At 42.8% G+C, this 19,443-nt stretch overlaps 2 protein-coding genes across 2 annotated transcripts; both read right to left on the bottom strand.

The window, feature by feature from the left end:
• Window positions 1-6,991: 6,991 nt before the first annotated feature.
• Window positions 6,992-9,203, bottom strand: LOC139931812 (oligodendrocyte-myelin glycoprotein-like). Its single transcript, XM_071925414.2, has 2 exons — window positions 9,196-9,203; window positions 6,992-8,393 (listed from the first exon to the last, which is right to left on the bottom strand). The coding sequence occupies exons 1-2, from the start codon at window positions 9,201-9,203 to the stop codon at window positions 6,992-6,994; spliced, it is 1,410 nt and encodes a 469-aa protein (XP_071781515.2).
• A 2,138-nt stretch (window positions 9,204-11,341) lies between these two features.
• LOC139931827 (uncharacterized) lies at window positions 11,342-13,240 on the bottom strand. The gene is made up of 2 exons (XM_071925436.2): window positions 13,118-13,240; window positions 11,342-12,393 (listed from the first exon to the last, which is right to left on the bottom strand). Exon 2 carries the CDS (start codon window positions 12,383-12,385, stop codon window positions 11,612-11,614), a length of 774 nt encoding a protein of 257 aa, XP_071781537.1. The 5' UTR covers window positions 12,386-12,393; window positions 13,118-13,240; the 3' UTR covers window positions 11,342-11,611.
• Window positions 13,241-19,443: the final 6,203 nt, after the last annotated feature.

Raw genomic sequence — 19,443 nt, 5'->3', positions numbered from 1 at the left:
CACCCACTCAGCGGCAGTCTACCTGCTCTTTCATCACGCCTGGATGAACTTTGTGTTTGTCATTGCCTTTGGGCCTTATAGTTTTAAAATGTAGGATTGTGGGCTGGTAAATGGATGAATTTAATTCATGCAATTTCTGCTCTCATCGTTGACTTGTATGTCTCCCCACGTCTAGCTGTGTAAAAACCTCCTATCCTGATCATAACATGATGATTTTTGGGATGCAATCCTTTGTTACTACATAGAGAAACTGCTTGAAGCCAGGTGAGTAGGAAGTATCTTCTGATGATATGAGTGATTTCTCACTGCAGAACCTGGTTGCAGAACCATCCATATGAGTTAATATTCAAATAACATCCAAAGGAATAAAAAAAAAATGAAACTGTAATATCCACGACGAGTGCAATTTCCAAAATGCAAAAGGCTGCAATGTTCTTAATGTCGGCAAATTGCCTCAAAATACCCCCAAGTACCCCAAACCAAGTACCACAAACTGTCCCATAGTACTGGAAAGTACCCCAAAGAAGCACAGACTGTATCACAGACTATCTCAAAATACCCCAGGTAACTCAAACTACCCTAATGTGTACCACAAAGTACCCCATAGTTGCCCAAACAAACCCCAAAGTACCACAACAACAGAGGAACCCATGGAGGTTCTTGGAAACTACACACTGGGACGTCTTCTGTCAGTCACATGATGAGGACATTGATGGGCTCTCCCACTGTAAAACAAACTATATAGTATATTGCGTTAACAATACAATCCACCAAAGTGGGTGTGCAACTGTGACGCAATTCTCTGTTGGAGAATTTGGTCTTGGATCATGTCAGGCTTCTCGTGTGAGACGCTCTAGACCTACCAGGCTCAAACACAAGTGGATGACGGCATCATTTACCTGCTCCACAGGGCTAGGAGATAAGCTGAGGCCCCTGCAGGCTCCTATAGTGTTGTGGATTATAGACAATTTAATCGGCAGGTTGCTGTTTGTTTGACTCCAGAGAGAGCTGCGTGTCAGAGACGATGGCGAGCAACACAGAGGCACCCTGAGGCTCCATCCTGTCACCTTTCCTGGCAGCGATGGGAAGGAGGATGAGGCCTTGCGGAGAGCTCTGTCAAGACAAAGGAAATGGTGGTGGGTGTATGATGGGACAAAGAGACCCCGACTCCCCATACCATGCAAGGAATGGATGTAGAAGTGTTCCAGTCTTATAAGTTCCACCCGTTGTTTTGGCTTATTTGTACTTTTCGAATTCAACAATATTTCTAAAGTGAGCTTGAGAGCCCAAACCTACTTCTTTTGGCTCTGTCAAAGTACGTTTTCTAAGCCCATTAGTGTGATCCAATCCTTTGTTGTAATCCTCCTCAGGACAGCTACACACCATGTTCTCTGGAAACACTGACCCATACAGTATAATGCTTGTCTGAAGCATACACGCTGCATAACTGTAGTAAGACGTTCTCATGCGTACACACAGGTACCACTGCTATGTGTGCAGACTGATACACAATATAAACCTCAATACTTAATTATCCCGCTTCTATCACATGGCTATGAATATCATCTATTTGTTAATATCACTGGCTATTGTTAATGAACCCTCATACCCACGCACTTTCTCTGACTGTGTTTGTATGAGTTTATGCATATGTAATGCCTCAGTCATTTTTCTTCATCTTCATCTTACCGAGGCTGAGGATGATAAGCAAGCCTCTCTCCTCTCAACTCAGTGGTGCTTTCTATCTCCTGGTTCATTCTTCGTTTTCTGACATGCATTTCTTTCTCTTTTCCCTTTTCTCCTTTCTTTTCCTAACTGGCTGTCATCACACACTCTATCAGATGCTAACCAATTCCCATATTGCGCCCACTGACCTTAACACTGACCTTGCCTTTGCTCTGCCCTTGAGAAGAGAGAGAGAGAGAGAGAGAGAGAGAGAGACACCCTATCCTCATCCTCCCCCACTGTGCTGCAGGGTTGAATTTTGCCTGTCTCATCAGTGTTTGGCTGCTGGAGTATGGCTTGTTATTTCCTCCTGATTCGTACACATTCCTGTTTCAGCTGATCAGGGCCCAGACTGGAAAACATTGCTCTTGGACATGAGAGCGGGTGAGGCTTGGTACATAGACCCAGACTGTCAATACAGATTAAGTTTATGAGATAAACTTTATCTACAACACTTGAGGGTCCATTGGTAGGCCACCAAACTAACTCCGGGGGCTTTTCTATCACTGCAATTGATATTGTGAACCAGACTTGAAGGAAGATTAAAATAGGTGGCTGCTGGTTTTTCAGTCATAATGCCTGCAATATCCCGTCTAATGTGTGTGTCGCTGTGTGTATCACTATGTGTGTGGGCCTTGGTCTCTCATGACGGTCCACGATAATGGAGTTACATTAATGATCTGTAGGCTGATGTACATCTAATTGTCATGCTTTTCCGGTCTCATGGGAGGAAACATTTCCCTTGTGTGCTGTGCGGTGCTATTCTTCATCTCTTGCTCTCAGTCTGTCTGTTTTCTTTATTGTGTGTTTGTGTGTGTGTGACAGAGCCTGACCTTCCAGGAGAAGATTACCATTCTGACGTTCAAAGGGAAGACCGCAAGTTTAGACACAAGGCGCCACAAGTGCCTGCTTGTGGTCTTGAGATGTGTCCATGCAAAACCTGAACTTATGTTGCATGTCAGTTGTGCTTGTTTGTCTATTCACCTCTTTGCAGTAAGCTCAAATACATTACTCCATGGGGGGATTGAACTCAGCAGAAGCAACACACTCTTTAGCTTTTATGTACAATCTTAAAAAGCAGTGTGATGTTTCCAAGGTGGCGATGAGGCAGACATCTGCTATGAGATCTCAGTGCAGACCATCTTGCCCATCTGCAACACTGTCAAAGAGTGGTCTCTATCAGGGACATGCTGTCTACAGGTAAGGAATATCTGAAGAAACTGTTGCTCACCAGCAAACAGATTTAGCTTACTGAAATTTTCTGGAATAAAAATATCTATCCCACCACCACAAGAGGGCACTTCAAGCACATGTAATGGTAAGAGGAACTGATGATGCTTGTGTGTGTGTGTGTGTTTGTTTCCGTTTGTGTGTATTCACGTCATTCTGACCCCCTCAAACCACCCAAGAGCCACCCCAAAACAAAGCAGGATGATGCAGGTACAAGAAAATAAAGTGTTTGCCATGCCCCCCCCCCCCCCCCCAGCAGCCCTTAGGACTCTGTTACTGAGAGGAATGGCTGCATGACTAAGATGCTGGGCTGCTTTCTGGCCCCCTGATATCTCTGTATATAGCCGCAAAACAGGGATTCAGTTCCAAACTAACTTCAAGAACCTGGTGAGCTTGGTGGTGAGCCCAGCTCTCTACCCAATGCTCTTCAACAAACTGAAGAAAACAAGTGTGTGTGGACAAAGCTACAAACTGGAAACTGAAATAAAAAAAATAAAAAAAACCCTCTTACCTGCATGCACACACACCACACTCACTCGATTCACAGCATCAAGACTGTGACCCTTACTTGAAAATATTTCAAGACGAGAATTTCTTAAAGCCTTCATTGTGTGCCTTCTTCTGCATTTGTTGGCAGTGAACATGGTGAAATGAAAAGCTAATAGAGAATTTAATGTGCAAGAAAACAAGAGGGCAGTGGGCTTGCTGGGCCCAGAACAGCACACTGTGGGTGAGCCTCATTCAGTGTGGCTGAAAGAAAGAAGGCAGCTCATTTAAGACGAACCGGGCTGGAGAACTGAGGCGGGGAAGCACGCCAGCAGTAAATGATGCTAGCCTTCAACAGCTTGTCAGTTATTAGGGAGCCAGAAGAGAAATCTGACATTACTTTGTGTTGTCTACAGAGCAAGTAACTGAATAGCAGCCCAGCCTCAACCTGGAAAGATGTTTTAAAGTTTTGCAGTAAGAATTTGAACAAAAAAAAAAGAACATGTACCTGACATGGACCCCAAGCTCTTCAAAGACTCCAAAGCATGAAAGGTGTGATATGGCGAGCAACCTGACTGAAGGCAAAATAGTAATGATTCTGTGTTTGTTTTAAGCTGAAGCTGTTTTAAGCTCAATTCAGTGTTGGGTAAGTTGTCTGTCACAGAAAATTAAACCAAACTGACTTTGAAATACTTTCTTGTAATTGTCTATCCTGGCACTCATTGCATTGTTCATTGTTCACTCTGTCTGGCACCTAAGTAGACAAAAACAAACCATCAAAAGTATTATTACTGAGACCTAGATTGCTACCAAATAGTCTACTCTGATATTAACATTTAAACTATAACATAAGTGTGTCATAGAAAGTTTATATCTCAATAAAACACAAACAGTGCAATAGTACTTGTCTCAGATGTGCGTACTCCTCACTTTGTGATGTGATTGTCGTTTTAGCATCATGCCTAGGGACTACAGTTGAAAACTATCTGGCTGGCTAATACTGGCACATTTACAGACATTTTGATTAATGTGCATTATTCCTGTAAGAACTAAACTCAAGGAACCTTCTTTACTTCTGATCCCAAGGTAGGTCTCACCCCAAAACACACTTCTATAGGGTGAAATGCTAAACAAACAGCACACCAGCTTTCAATAAACTTTGTATGCAAGTCAAGGCAAGACACCTCACGCAATGAAAATGAGAATAATCAATTCCGTGTTATCAAGCATCAGAAATATAGGCTACTGTTTGCAGACTATAAATATGTTTTTTTGTTCTACAGACAAAGTAAAACATAAGTTGCCTGAACGTAGATATGTAGATGAAATGTTGGATGTTTTTTTTTTGCTATTTGTATTGGAGTAAAAGAAGGAGAAGGAGAAGAAAGTAAAAATATACTGTACATAAACAGCAGATTCTCTTTGGTTCTGGTTGCATAATTGTGAGAAACAGTAAAGTAAAGTAAAGTAAAATGACAAACAAGACAAGTTCTTTTTGTATTTTCCACTCTCTGACTCGGTGAACTTTCAAAATGACATACTGCTGTTATTACAGTCTAGTGTTTAGCTAACTGAGTAGCTGGAGAGGGTTTACATCCAGTGAGGCCAGTGCACCGCCAGTCAGTTAGAGCCAAAAAGTCCAAATCATTCCTGGTACTATATGCAGTGCCTTTGGGACTTCATAACTTTTTATGGAAAGCATCTAAAAAAACATTCTATTACAAAAAAGACAGCATCAACAACTAGAAATTCATTCTGTATCAAAGTTACTTGATTTAAAATTGTTATAAGCAGAAACTTCCACCCTGTTATATACACACATATACACACGACTATCTGAAAGTGCCATGCATTTAATATGTCCAAATTTAAATTTAAATCTTGTTTTTGTTTTTTTTTCTTTCATTTTTTCTTTCTGTTCCTTCAATTCGATTTTTCATGCGATTGAATGACAACATAATTGAATCATAGTTTGATCCCGTTTGATCTTCCATACACCCATCCATCCATTTTCTTGTTGTTTATCTGGGTCAGAGTCATACCCAACAGGCATTGTACCAGACCCTTACCATTTACCTCGCGGGTGGCGAGCCTGCAAGGCAGCGACCCCATGTTGCTTTTTTCCAAACTATACTCAGCTGAGCTACGGGGTCACACTGTCATCAGGCGCTCACCTTTGAGCACCACACCCAGGCCTGACTCACCTGTCTAGCAGGATAGAACGAAGCAAAACAGGGTGTAAAGGAATACAGTTCTGGCACAATTCAAACAATGAAAAAAGGTTTCAGCACATTTTATTCACTTTTAAAGAAATGACCCCAAAGAAATGTTTAAGAATAAATTGACTCTGTTATTCTACTTTAGTTGATCAAGTTCAGTTTGCTGCTACCCATTTCTTACAATTTTGGAACCATTCGGCACCGTGTGTTAAGGTGTTACTGATATGTAAAAACTTGCTGCTGTTCAAGCAGCATCTGAATGCCTTACAATTTTATTTAAATAAGCTGAGAAAATTTGTGCTTCAATGCTGTGTGCCTTCATACCAGTAAGTTAGCATTTCAGTGACTTTCAATTACCATGCAGATAATTTCATGAGCATCAGTGAATCATGAAGGATCACACTTATCACACTCATCACACTTATGTCTGAGATGCGATCAAAATGCAGCAGCAGTAGTCAGTGCTATGGAGAAGAGAAGAGAGTTGGTGGGTTTCTGAACAGTGAAGTTTCTCATGCTATCTACACATCATGGCCAGTTCTTTCAGCAGGCCTACATCACTTCTGTTCACAAAAATAGATTGCTCCAACAGTCAGTGGTGGTTTGTTATATAAAACAGACATCAAGGAGTTCTATTAAAATAGGCAAAATGGTCAAAATGAGTAACCTCACCAACTGTGTGTGGTGTGGTTTTTGTAACCAGGCACGCTAATTCCAGGATCCCAAAAGCAGACTAGCGCACTTTTCCTTCAAAACACTGTCTAGGGTTTGCCAAGAATGGATTGACAAACTAAACATCAATCAAATCCAGCCAGTGGTTGTAGGAAAATGCAAAAAATTGTGCAAACTAAGAGGTGGGCCACAACAAATAGCACTGTACAACAGTGAGGTACAGGACAGCTCCTCAGAATGCACAACTCGACCTTGCTACATTCAGTTATATAACAAACTAGTCACTGAATATATCGTGCTTGGCTATGTTCATCACAATGTCCTTTTAGAACTCAAGGACAGTCCATTGAAGGGCAGGCCTATTAAAAGTGTTATTATAAAGTTATTTTGGTAAAGGCATCTAAAGCATTCTCTTTTGATATATACATATAAAAGTAGTGTCATATTCAACATAATAATGGGCTAGGATTATGATACTTGTCTGTAAAGCGTGCACTTCATATTGTAAATGGCCCATTGCTGAAGTACGCCGGTACAGTGTTCCAAGTAAAAAACACAGCACTTTAGTGTAACAACAGTCTTTTGCATACAGTGTTTGTTTGTGCTGTAATTTCATATCCAAACGTGACACTGAAGTGTCGGTGCTATGTGTTTGTCTTTTAGAGGACTTGTTGCAGAATGAGAGGCAGGATGACAGGGAGTGAGGAGCAGGTGGTGAGAGCTGGGCTGGTGTTGCGGACGCCACCGGGAAGAGACTGGTTGGGTCTCCTCACACTCCTGGTGCGGAGAGTGGTGGTCTTCTTTGTACTGATGGACGTGCTCTCAGTGGTAAAGAATCGGTCTGTGGCCAGAGTCACGGGTGTGTCAGTAATGATGCTTGCGTCAGTAAGGGAAGATGTGTCAGTGTGGAGTGAGTCAGTGGGTGGAGCTTTGTCTGTGATGAAACGGGAATCTGTTTGGAGCATGTGATCTGTGGCAGCTGGGCTGGCAGTAGAGGAAAGGTGCTGGGTAGTTAGGTGTTTGTCTGTGGTGCGGGGCGGCAGGGTGAAGATGCCGAGAGGCGCGGCTGTGAAGGGGTGGGGCTGTGTGTTCAAGCTCTCCCTGGCCGGGTGCTGGGTGCTCAGCAGGGCAGAAACAGACAGGGACCACCACCCGGTGGTGCTGGCCTCAGGGGGCGTGGAGCTCAGGTCCTGGGCGCTCGCTGCCAGGGGGGGCAGGTTGTAGGAGGCAAAGTGCCACGCTCCGGTCCTGCCAGGCCGCACTTCTCCACAGATAGGCAGGGTGTGGCAGGGGCAGCCCAGCACGCGGGCCGGGGTGTGCTGCATCCAGGACAGTAAGGAGGTGATGTTGGCATGGAGGTGGCAGGCCCAAGGGTTGTCGCCCAGAGTGATGACTTTAAGCCCCGCCATCTTGTCCAACACTCCAGGGGGCAGTGTGGAAAAGCGATTAGCGTGCAGATAGAAGTGAGTTAGGTGGGTGAGCCGGTCCAGAGAGCCCGGCAGCACCTGCACCAGGGAGTTGTGGGACAGGTCGACGGTCTCCAGGCGCATGGGCATGTTGGTGGGCACGGTCCAGAAGCGATTGTGGCTGAGGTTGAGCGTGTGCAGGTTGATCAGCGTATTGTTGATGAAGACGGCCCGCTCCAGCTTGTTGTTGGACAGCTCCAGATGTCGCAGGTTCCACTGGTGGACGGTGTCGTTCTTGTCCAGCAGCCGGATGCGGTTGGCGGTAGCGTAGAGCTGCCAGAGGGAGCGGGGCAAGCCGGCGGGCAGCTGGCCCAGCCGGTTGTGAGACAGATCCAGGATGCGGAGGTGGGCGTACGTCGTGAGCAGGCCGTCCAGATTATGAAAGCGGTTGTGGGAGAGGTTGAGGGAGCGAAGGTTGTGCTGCAGGCCATCGGGCAGCTGTCTCAGACCCCTCCAGGAGCAGTCTACCTCCCTGTGGCTGGGGCTGCAGGAGCACATGGAGGGGCACACTGCTAGGACACGCAACCCCAGCAACAACACGAGGAGCAGCTCCAGCAGGGCCTCGTGAGGGAAGGGCTTGAGCAGCAAATGCCTGCTAAAAGAGGACAAGAAAGACCAGGAATATTAGGGTTTGGCTTACACACTTAGTGTCCTGGTCAGCTTTTATTTACATCCAGAAAGCACAGCCAGCACAGGAATGAGATGAGATGTACATAGCTGTGTCTAGGAGAGGCGTAGATACTGCAGAGTGCCCCCCCCCCCCCCCCCTCTCTCTCGCTCTCATCTCTCATGCACACACATACATACACAGGCTCCACAGTGTCTGCCACACATTACTGCATTGCTTGCAGGTACACACATACACATCTATCTGCACATGGCAAACTGACTTCCATAATTATGCAGGCATGTTTTTTTTTTTTTTTTTAGGGATGCTGCAGCAGTTTTCTTCTTCTTAGAAACGCTCACACACGCTCCGTCCGTAGGGGGTTAATTTAAGAAGAGGGTTGAATTTGTCCTTTACTAAAACACTTGACTTGATTTGCAAGAAGATATATGGAGGCTATTTGAAAGTATTATTCATCACAAAGGATGAGAAATCCCTGTAGTCATTTTCCCTGGCATCAGTTTGTGTGTGCATATTGTCAGTGGTTGTCAGCGCAGTCCCATGCCCCCGGAGGAGAGCAAGCTCAATAGATGGGTTTTATTAATGACTCCACAGAGGACTAACGCATCAGCTGGTCCCAAGGCAAGCAAAGACAAAGCCGGGAGCTCTACAGCACCGAAATTGCAGTGTATGTAAGCTAGGGTGTAGTAGAATGTGTGTGTGTGTGTGTGTGTGTGTGTGTTCTTTCTACATAAAGAGACACTTTCCTTTCAATTTATCCAGAACTCACCTTCTCATCTTATCATTCCAGGCACTTTTCTTTGCTCCCGTTTGCTGTCCAGACCCCCAGCCCCCTTGCTCCCTCTCCTCTCCTCTCTTCTCCTCTCCTCTGCTGTTCTCAAGCACTGGACCAGCTGCTGCTTTGCTGAAGGTGGATTTTTTTTCTCCTGCCTGAATTCCTTCCGTAGGATTTAACCCTTGCTCACTTGTCCCTCTTCAGCTTTTTGAGGCAGCCCTCTCTGCTCTCCTCTGTCGGCCGTTTTCTTCCTCTCTGAAGAACGAAGAGTTGATATTGCCTCTTGTTTGGATCTTTTGGTTTAGCTTGATCAGCCACTGCAGGCTCTGGGTTTACACTGTGCAGTGGAAGTGGAAGTGAGTGGGAAGGGTTGCGGTGTGTGTGTGTGTGTGTGTGTGTGTGTGTGTTTGTGTGTGTATGTGTGTGTGTGTGTGCGGTGGGGGAAGTGGGAGGGGGAGGGGGGTTGTGATGGAGTGCATAATGGGAGGCTGCTACAGAGGAGAGTCCTCCCAAATAAATCTTGCAGGTTTAGGGATTTACCTCTGCATTTAAACACAGACAACTAATTGTTAAGGCGAGACATGTTTTGACTGATTTCAACCCCGGTCGGGAGGATGTCCTATTCAAATTAAATTAGACTGTCATTCAGTTATCAGCGTAATTGATGGTTTCCTTCATTTCTAAAGCAGCAGCAAAGTAATAGAATAGCGATAGTATAGTAATTGCAGGAGGGTTGTGCTTTTTAATGTGTAAATGTAGAGGTTACTCCCCAAAAAGCTGCAAGATTTATTGCAGAGGACTCTCCTCTATACTGCAGTTTCCCACCTGTCATCAGTAGTACAGGCAGCCCTTCATTCTGCACTGCATCGCTCTGCTTGTCCCCTCCTACATGATTACTGTGGGCTCTAAAGGACAGTTTATCATTGATCCAGATGCCAAGATGTTTTGCAGTGTGATACTTGCACTATTTGTTTTCTATTCAGGATGCAAACATATACTTTTATACACCCAAAAATGAGATTTGAGCAACCACAACCAGCTGCATGCTCTTGTTTCTTTGTAAGGTTTGCTTTTTGTGTCCTGTATTTGCTTGTCTTCTTCTTTGTTTGCTTTTCATTCTACACGATCAAATTTCTTCTTTTGCAATTCGTATTTCCTCATCTTTGGTTTGTTGCATATTATAAAATGTCTGCCTATTTATCTACCTGCTTGCCTCCCATTTGCTTACCTAACAACTCACTTACCAACCTCCCTCGCCTGCCTAGCTACCTCCACTGAGACTTTGAAGATGATGTGTCCTGTCACCCTCCCTCCTGACCAGCCCCGAGCCGCTGCTCCCACTGTCAGTCACTACACTACATGCTCTGCAGTCAACTTGAGCTGTGTGTTACAGAGCAGCAGAGAGAAAAATCAGCCAAGGCCCTCAGATCCTTGTGCTTCCCTATAGACTTTGAACACCTGACGAGATGCAGAAAAAAAGTTACTGCATGATCATTTTAGGCATTTACTTTCAATGAGGATGCCTTCAGCTGCATCCCATCTCTGATCATGCACATGACTCAGAGTCACTCCAGTCAAGGTGTTTCCATCCCCTAGCCACTGCATAATGTCCAGGACTGTATTAAGTACAGGGCCGTATTAAGGACAAACTGTTCACAGACAGACTCCAGATGAAAGGCACACATTCATGATGACGTCATAGATAAGTAGATGGACAAATATCTGCCAAAGAGGTCGGAAACACCTCCATGTTGATGTTTTGAATGGGTCTTTGTGGGGCTTTGTTGGCTCTGGCTGAACTGTTGAGGTGAAAGAAGGCATTCTTTCTGAGCTTAGTGGTACTGCCCAGAAGAGACAGCGCATTCTCTGCTTACTAATCGCCTCTCTCTCTCTCTCTCTCTCTCTCTCTCTCTCTCTCTCAAGCACACACACACACACACACACACACACACACACACACACATTAAACTGCTGTTTGGAGCTCTCTCTTACAGGACAACCAAAACCAAGGAAGTGATGACTATAATAAATCCATTTTTGGTGAAGGTTTAGGTAAGTTGTCGATCTTCTCATTCTGTGTGTTTTAAAAGGAAAAGGCATGTAATATTAGAATCATGAGATCTTTGCACAAAATTTTGTTTTCCACACTTTAATATTATATAAACACAACCAAATGTCAGCCATTAGCTTTCGATCGATGAGAGTGTCCAATGTTTGGTTTGACAGATTTAGCAGCACACAGTCTCAAATTTGAATGCAAGCATAATGCAAAACAACTCTTCAGATGCCAAATCCAGTATACAACTGCAGAAGTATACTTTATATGAAGGGGTTATGAAGCTGCAAGGAACTCATCAGCGAGCTGAGGTCAAGGCAGTTGCTTCGGAAAGTTTTTGGCTTCACACCAAGTCTATACCACATCCTTTGGTTCCTCTGAGCCTTCAGAGGAGGAGGCTGCTGTGGCTTTGGTGGATGGAGTGGTATCCATCCCAGTCCCACTTGCTGAAGCCTGGTCAGCGTTGGCAGTGTCGCCCTCTTCCTTCCCATTCTCAAGTGTCTCTTCCCCTGCTCTCCCATCCTTGTTTCCTTCCCCTCCCCCGTCCTTGGCTGCACTAGCGCTCATCTCCTCCTGTGTTTGGCTGAAGTGGCTCATCAAAACGGCGGTCTCTTTGGCCTCCGTCTCAGACTTCTTTCCATTCCTCTGGGCAGTGCCCATCCAGTATTCAGAGTTGCTAATCAGGTCAGCATCGCTGTGGATGTGTCTGCTCATGTGGCACACCTTGCAGGTCAACGCCACAGTAGAGACCAGCAGAATAGTGCAGAGGATAATCAGACCTCCGGCCACCATCAGCAGTATGAGACCAAACCTCCTGTCAAACATACAGTCTGTTTTGGGGATGGGCTGTGTGCCTGGTGAAAGTGAAGTGCTATGAGAGACAGAGACAGTGTTCATGCTGCTGGCTTCAGGTGTGCTTCTGGAAGGCTTCGTAGGCTTCGAAGTAGCTGAAGGTGCTGGTGTAGAAACTGGATGAGTGGGGTTTACGATTGAACTGTCTGGCATCTGTCCATTGGTAGCACTTGAGGACTCTGCAGAGCTCTGATCAGTAGCATGTAGAGCTGCAGATAGTACAGCTCCCATGATTTCAATGCAGCACAGCAGGAGGAGGATGTTGGGGCCTCTCATGTTGGTATCTGAGAAGACATTGGAATGGCAGTTTAGTTTAGTTTAGTTTAGTTTAGCTTAGTTTAGTTTAGTTTAGTTTAGTTTAGTTTAGCTTAGTTTAGTTTAGTTTAGTTTAGTTTAGTTTAGTTTAGGCATGTCAAATCAGAGTACATTTAGCTGCTGAATCTATGAATAACATAGTTTCAGTAAAGGACTTCTGCTTTGAGTTATGTAAAGCAGGGGTTTTTACGCACGAGTCAGTGCTCATACTGTGATGTCATTCTTTAAAGGGAAAGTCCACCTTAAAACATTTACACTATTCCCATGTTTTCGGACAGTTCAATTGAATGTGACCAATTCTATCCCAAAGCTAGAACCACGGCAGTCAAGACTTTCTAGATAATGTCATCAGGAGACACATTCTGGAGCTGCTCCATTGATAGTGAATGGGCAAGCTTTGTGGATTTGATAATGGTAACCCAAATGTTTTACATGGATAAGGGAACATTTGCTCCATTTTCAAATTCAGAGAAAATCAAGATGGTGATAGATGCTGTTTTGGAGCGGAGACAATCACTAGACATGAATATACACCCCCTTGCCACTTTTATATGTTCTAACACACAGTCTAATCAATTAGTTTTACATACGGTTATTTATTGTACGAATACATACTCTTATTTCTGTTCATTTGTGAATCTTTACAGGTTTCAAAATAAAAGTCTGTATCAAAAGATGCAAGCTGTCACTTACGTTGCCGCTGATCTTACTGTGGATCCAAGAAGACTAAGATGTGTAAAGATCAACTGTAATGTGCCAGAAGTGAAAAGAGACGCGAGAGATGTGTGAGGGATTTGAGAGCGGCGATGACAGTAGTCCATGTCACTAGCACGCTCATACAGTTGTCTTGCTTCCTGTTTCCTTTCTTACTTCTGCCTTTGTCCCTTATTAGGACAAGGAAGTGGTTTTTGGTGTTCTGTTTGGTGCTGCAGGTGGTCATGCAGACCTCAGAGGGTCGGCAGGCAGCAACTGCCAGTAAGTCCTACCTGAATAACCTTTTACAGTAAGAGATTCACTGTCTAACTCAACCTAACTAAAAGGTAATCATGGAAAGGTTATCATGAAGTAATGATGCATTACCAGTAACCGCTCAGTATGATGCACTGTTTCACTTGAGGGGACACAAAGATAGTAACTAATATGAATCAGAATTATTCAGGAAGTCCTTGTTAACTATTCGCTGACTAGCAGTTTGTTCCTGATTTGTTCCTTACTCGTTCCTTGGTAACTACTGAGATTGTGTGTACCGTATTGTAAAGTGTTGCCATTATGTCTATCCTAACTATCCCCAACCAGAGCACACCACTCACTCTCACCGTATTGTTCGTTTAACTTCATGTATTGCACCAGCAATACAAGGCCATTTCACGCTCTATCAGTCACATGCACATGCACTGGAAGCTGTTGCAGCACTCAGATTAGACTCAATATATATATCAGGAACCCTGCTCAACACCGGCCTGCTCTGCGGAATAATGAATATTATTAATATGCATTTATTGAAAGTGAAATTAATATGGCAGCTATATCATCCACCTAGTCATTTCCTCTGTTTCTGTATGTTTGCCTGCATCTCTTTCTCTCTCTCTGACTTTGTTCTGTTGGTTTATTTCTATGGTTTACAACCTACTTTGTGCCTTCACCTGCTATTTTAACCAATGAAGATTGAGAGCAAACTGTCTGAATATTCAGACCCACCTTTACCTTTGTCTTCCCATGGGAGCGCTCAGCATCCATATTACATTACACTCCATTCTCCAAAGCCATTATCCTTTGTGCAGGTATTGAAATTAAGACCCTGGAGTATTTGGAGTGTATGATTCCCTGGCCGCTCAACATACTGTGCTTTTCAAAGCAATGACACCAAATAACAGTTATTACTTTCCCCTGTAACATGCAGTGTAACAAATTACTATTTCAATTTCAGTAGTATTATTACAGTTACTGATAAGAATTAAGTTGCTCTTAGATTATCACCCTTCTAAATATCAGATTGAAGTTTAGTTATCCAAAATCTTGCTCCCATACTCTGGTTTGTTTTTAACCTTAACCAGAAAAGTAATGTAATAAGTAGTTATGTGAAGAGAGAGAGATGACTTCACCTCACCACCCCCACACCTCCCCCTGAGCAATGGAAAGTCCCGTTTGTAGGTATGTATGTGTGTGTGTGTGTGTCTGTGTGTGTGTGTGTGCATGAATGCGTATCCCCTCTTTTGTCAATTCTCTGCATTCACCTATAAATAACTGACTTGTTGGACGTGATGTTGGACAGCTTCATTAAGACCAATCCCACTGGAAGCCTTTGCTCCATCAAGGCTCAACTGATGGCTGACACAACTCTCTCTCTCTGTCTCTCTCTCACTCTCTCTCTCTCTCTCTCTCTCTCTCTCACACACACACACACACACACACACCTACAAACACATGTCTCCCTCTGGAAACACATTGCCCTTTCCACATTTTTAAAGTAGTAGAATTCTAGCATCAATTAATCATCACCACATTAATTTTGAGATATTAGCATAATTACCATAAACTAATGGGATGCAGCCTCTACCAGCCTCTACACTGCATTTTACATTGTGTGCCACTGGGTTGGGTTTTGCAGGAGATCTGCTGCATTGCTTTAGGAATATTGCTTTATGGCACAAAACAGTAAGATGGCGCTGTTCTTCCAGCACAAGTCAAGTCAAGTCAGATTTATTTAAAGTGCATCATCACCAACGGGGGTCTCAACACACTTCACATAATAAACATAGATACTACAAGCTGGAGTTTCATGAAATGGCAGATGGTGGATGGAGTGAAAGGCCTATATGCTCAAACAAATGCAACATCCTCTTTGTAACAGGATGCGACACAGGGTTAATTTTTGAAGTGTTAATTTAACACACTAACCACTGGTGTGAGACAGCAGCTACCAGTAATCTCTATTATGGTCTCATTTGTTTGTGGTTATTATAGGCTACAAAGATATCACAACCAATTTGACAATCATATATTGTATGTATGATGATGTTTATTTATGTGTATATGATGTTTAAAAAGGCACACAGCACCATTAAGTTTCAAATATATATATATATATATTTTTAATTTATCATAAATGTAAAGTCTGCATACACCAATATTTCTGAAGTTCCTAATATACTGTAAAATCATCATTTACTTAATTATATCTTTAAAGCCTGATATAAATAGACATTATATTGAATTAATAAAAACAGATCTTTTGTTACCTGTTGACAACACATTGCTATTCAATCAGTAACTTTGAGACATTTTTAACTGTCATCTGCTTTGATTGCCATTCAAGTTTCTCAGAAAGAAAGGACATATTGTGTCTGGCTTCCCAGTGAAGGAAACACAATTTCCCCTCACCAAGTGGTCATGTGATCTAGTACCAGTTGGAGTCAAAGAGCTTTTGGTTGGAGTGCATCCCCAGGATACAAGCTCCTTTCTTTTCTGCTGGAGTGACACCAGTATACAGAAATCAATCCATCATTCGTAGAAGTCAAAGCCACCCTTCAGATGCAGCTTTCGTGATAAAAATCTCAAGGACTCAACAGAATGCAAGTATAGTGACTCAGAGTATTTCCCATTTTACTGACAGCTCCCTGGGCCTTGTGTATTAAACTTTCCATAGAGTCACCGCTGAAAAGCTGCATAAGCAAAAAGATTGAAAAATAAGCACACATCATTCTTCCTCAGGTTTATAAAGCACTGTCTATGTCAGCAGTACATGTTGTTCTTCTGTGCTTCTCTGTGCTTACAGATCACAAGCATGGATTAATGTGGATGAGTTAAATGTCCACATCCGATCAACTGCCATCAGGTATGAGTTCAAGTTAATTTATTTCTATAGCACTTCATCACAAGCATGTGTCAAAGGACTTTACAAAGAATGAGCCTACCTAGATCTAACTAATCATGAATCTGAGTCTAATCAACAATCAATCACAGAACAAAATGATGTAATAGTATAAAGTCTGGAGCTGTTCCAGACCATTAAATGCAGACCCACATAATGTTTTCTTTATATACACCAAGTTGCTTCATTTTACAGTAGTGCCATCAGTTATGAAACAGATAATGTGCCCTTATCCTGAGAAATACTTTCCTGCACTCCCAGTCACCTTTTCCATTTTCCCCCATTTATTCTCTGTGGAGCAGCTCAAGACTTTATACCTGATGAAATTGCAAGTTTGAGCCAGAGTTTGAGTCAGTTGCTCATTTTCAAAAATATTGATTGGATTGTCCTAGGCTATAGGGCGATGAATTTTTTGTAGCTGCAGACTGCACGCCAAATGAGAGAAGTACCAAAATAGCATTTTTTTTTCACATACTCATACTCATACTGTGAACTGCTACCATCGACAAAAACATCTGACTAAATTCAGCATGAAAGATTTGCAGAAAATCAAACAGCTGGTGAATACTTTGTCACAGCACTGCCACTTAGTGCAGGTTCAGAATGTAGACTCAGATGGCTATTGATACTTTCTGTTGTACCTTCATGCCACCTAGAGGTAAACTGGTATTTTGAACATGAAAAAGGATCAAGAAAATGCAGTTGCTACAAGCTTCGACTGTATTACATAACCTTCAAACATTACAAATATGAATGTGTTGAATATGAATGCCCCGTTAAATATTCAAACAATTTTGAATTTTTCCTCACACCATGATATCCATACCATGCCTGATATCCATACAATGCATACCATGCTGCAGCCTCATGCATCTGTCAATAATAGACAAGAAACTAAAACATACAGTATGTCAACTTAGGAAATACAACATGGTTTTCAAGCTTAATTGTCTAAAAATGCCAATGTAATGAATTATAGTTTTTAGATTTTTGAGCCAATATCTCAAAATGGACAATCGAGAACATAGCCAGTTTCCCCTTTATGATCATTCAAGTTTCATCTAACCTAGTATTTGAAAGCAGGTTTTTACTTAACTGTGGTAATTCCCAGGAGGACTTTTATTTTTTAGAATTTTGCTCACTAAACACGTCACCAATGATCAACTATTACATTAACACCTAATGAAAGCTACATAAAGTCTGAATCAGTGTTTATGAATGTACCATCTAGCTGTTATGAAGCTCTTGTTTAGAAACCTGAGTTCTTGTAAAGGCTTACAATTATAATCTTATACAGGCTGCATTACTTTGCATCTAACTTAGCCTACTACTACTACTACTACTCCTACTACTACTACTACTACTACTACTACTACTACTACTACTACTACTACTACTACTACTACTACTACTTAGCAACTGTAAAACATGAAAGACAACTGCATTGTTACATGACAAGCTTCATTTTATTGTCTTCCATGGATGAAAACAGAAACTGCGTGTACAGAATGGTAGTCACATGCAATACAAAAATATGAATTTTTACATAACATAAAAAACATGTATTGGCCCATTCTAAAAAAATGTACAGTTTTCATACAGTATTTTGTACATGAAAAAATATAAATATATATACATCTGTAATAGGGAGAGCAGTACCTATTCAAAAATGTCATGATGTATTGTACATATAAAATGTTTGTACAAATATTAAAAGAATCATGTTAATTTGCTGTACATTAAATAATGTATATACATTACATACCATTATATGCAACACAACATTTACTGCAGTCTTTCACGAAAACCAACCCTACGTGTTCCAACACAGTACGCTCACACAGTCACACGTGCACCCACACACGCACACACACCCACACACACACACACACACACACACACAACACATAAATACAAGCACACCAACTAAAGCCAGCAATCACAAACAGTATACACACAAGCGCGCACAAGAGGTAATGTTTTAGGAAGATATAGGACACTTTTGCGCCAGGTTCCTGATTTATCTTTTGTTTTGCGCAGAGAATTAAATTACTCAACTTCTTGAAAGGAGGATCTTTCTAAACAACTCATATTATTATAAGGTGCACTTTACACTTTAATGGATGGACACCATTCATTTAATGAAAAAGTCTTCAATCATAAATAACCAGCATTATTCAATTCCCAAGTAGATTGTGAATGATGAAGGGAACGTTTCACCAACTGTCAGTTGGCATACAGTAGTATTCATTATGATTCTTCATCAGTGCACCGCTTTCAAATGTATCCAATCAATTGTGAGTTTATCAGATTATATTCCAACAAGACGAGATACAAGTGAACATATCACACTGTCCAAGCCTCTGAGACCCTTTTGAATTCAGTCCTTGAGAACAAAAAACAAAACCAGAAAGAAAACACTGCAAATATGATTATTCAAAACCAAACCAAGTATCCCAAAAAAAAAAAAGACAGTTTGTTATTGTTTTTTTCCTGTTGACAAAGTGCATATTGTGTCCAGGCAGACGTGGGCCGCATGGTGACCGTCTCAGCGCATGCCATCATACAACCATATACAACTGAGGGAGAGGAGTCGGGAGGCAGTTGGTTTGAGGACATCGCTCAAGCAGCCTGTCAAACGTGTGTCAAAACCTCAGGGAAAACATGAGTGAGATTGCACAGGTCCATTTGGTACTGGGGTCCATTTTATGTCCAGCAAAGAGTGTATGTGTGAGAGTGAGAGAGAGAGAGAGAGAGAGAGAGAGAGAGAGAGAGAGAGAGAGAGAGAGAGAGAGAGAGAGAGAGAGAGAGAGAGAGAGAGAGAGAGAGAGAGAGCGCCATGTGGTCACGGCCCCAGCAAGAGTGACCACATCACAGCAGCACAGAGAAGGGGAGCAGGCCAAGGACAGGGCAGCCGTCAGCAGGAACGACCACAGCACACCAGTCAGTCTCAGCACAGACACCACAAGCCAGTTATTCACAAGCCTCAGAGTCCAAAAAGAATTACAGAACGAAAACAAAAACGAAGGCAGAGAGATTTCAGACGAAGGAAGGGAAGCGTAGAGGGGGGGCGGGGGGGGGTGGGGGGGCGTGGGGGAGAGACTGCGGCGTCGCCCCGCCACACCTCAGTCCACCGGTCCTCTCTTCC

The sequence above is a fragment of the Centroberyx gerrardi genome, chromosome 11 (assembly GCF_048128805.1).
Source record: "Centroberyx gerrardi isolate f3 chromosome 11, fCenGer3.hap1.cur.20231027, whole genome shotgun sequence".
Taxonomy (NCBI): Eukaryota; Metazoa; Chordata; class Actinopteri; order Beryciformes; family Berycidae; genus Centroberyx; species Centroberyx gerrardi.
This window is presented reverse-complemented; position numbering and strand designations above follow the sequence as displayed.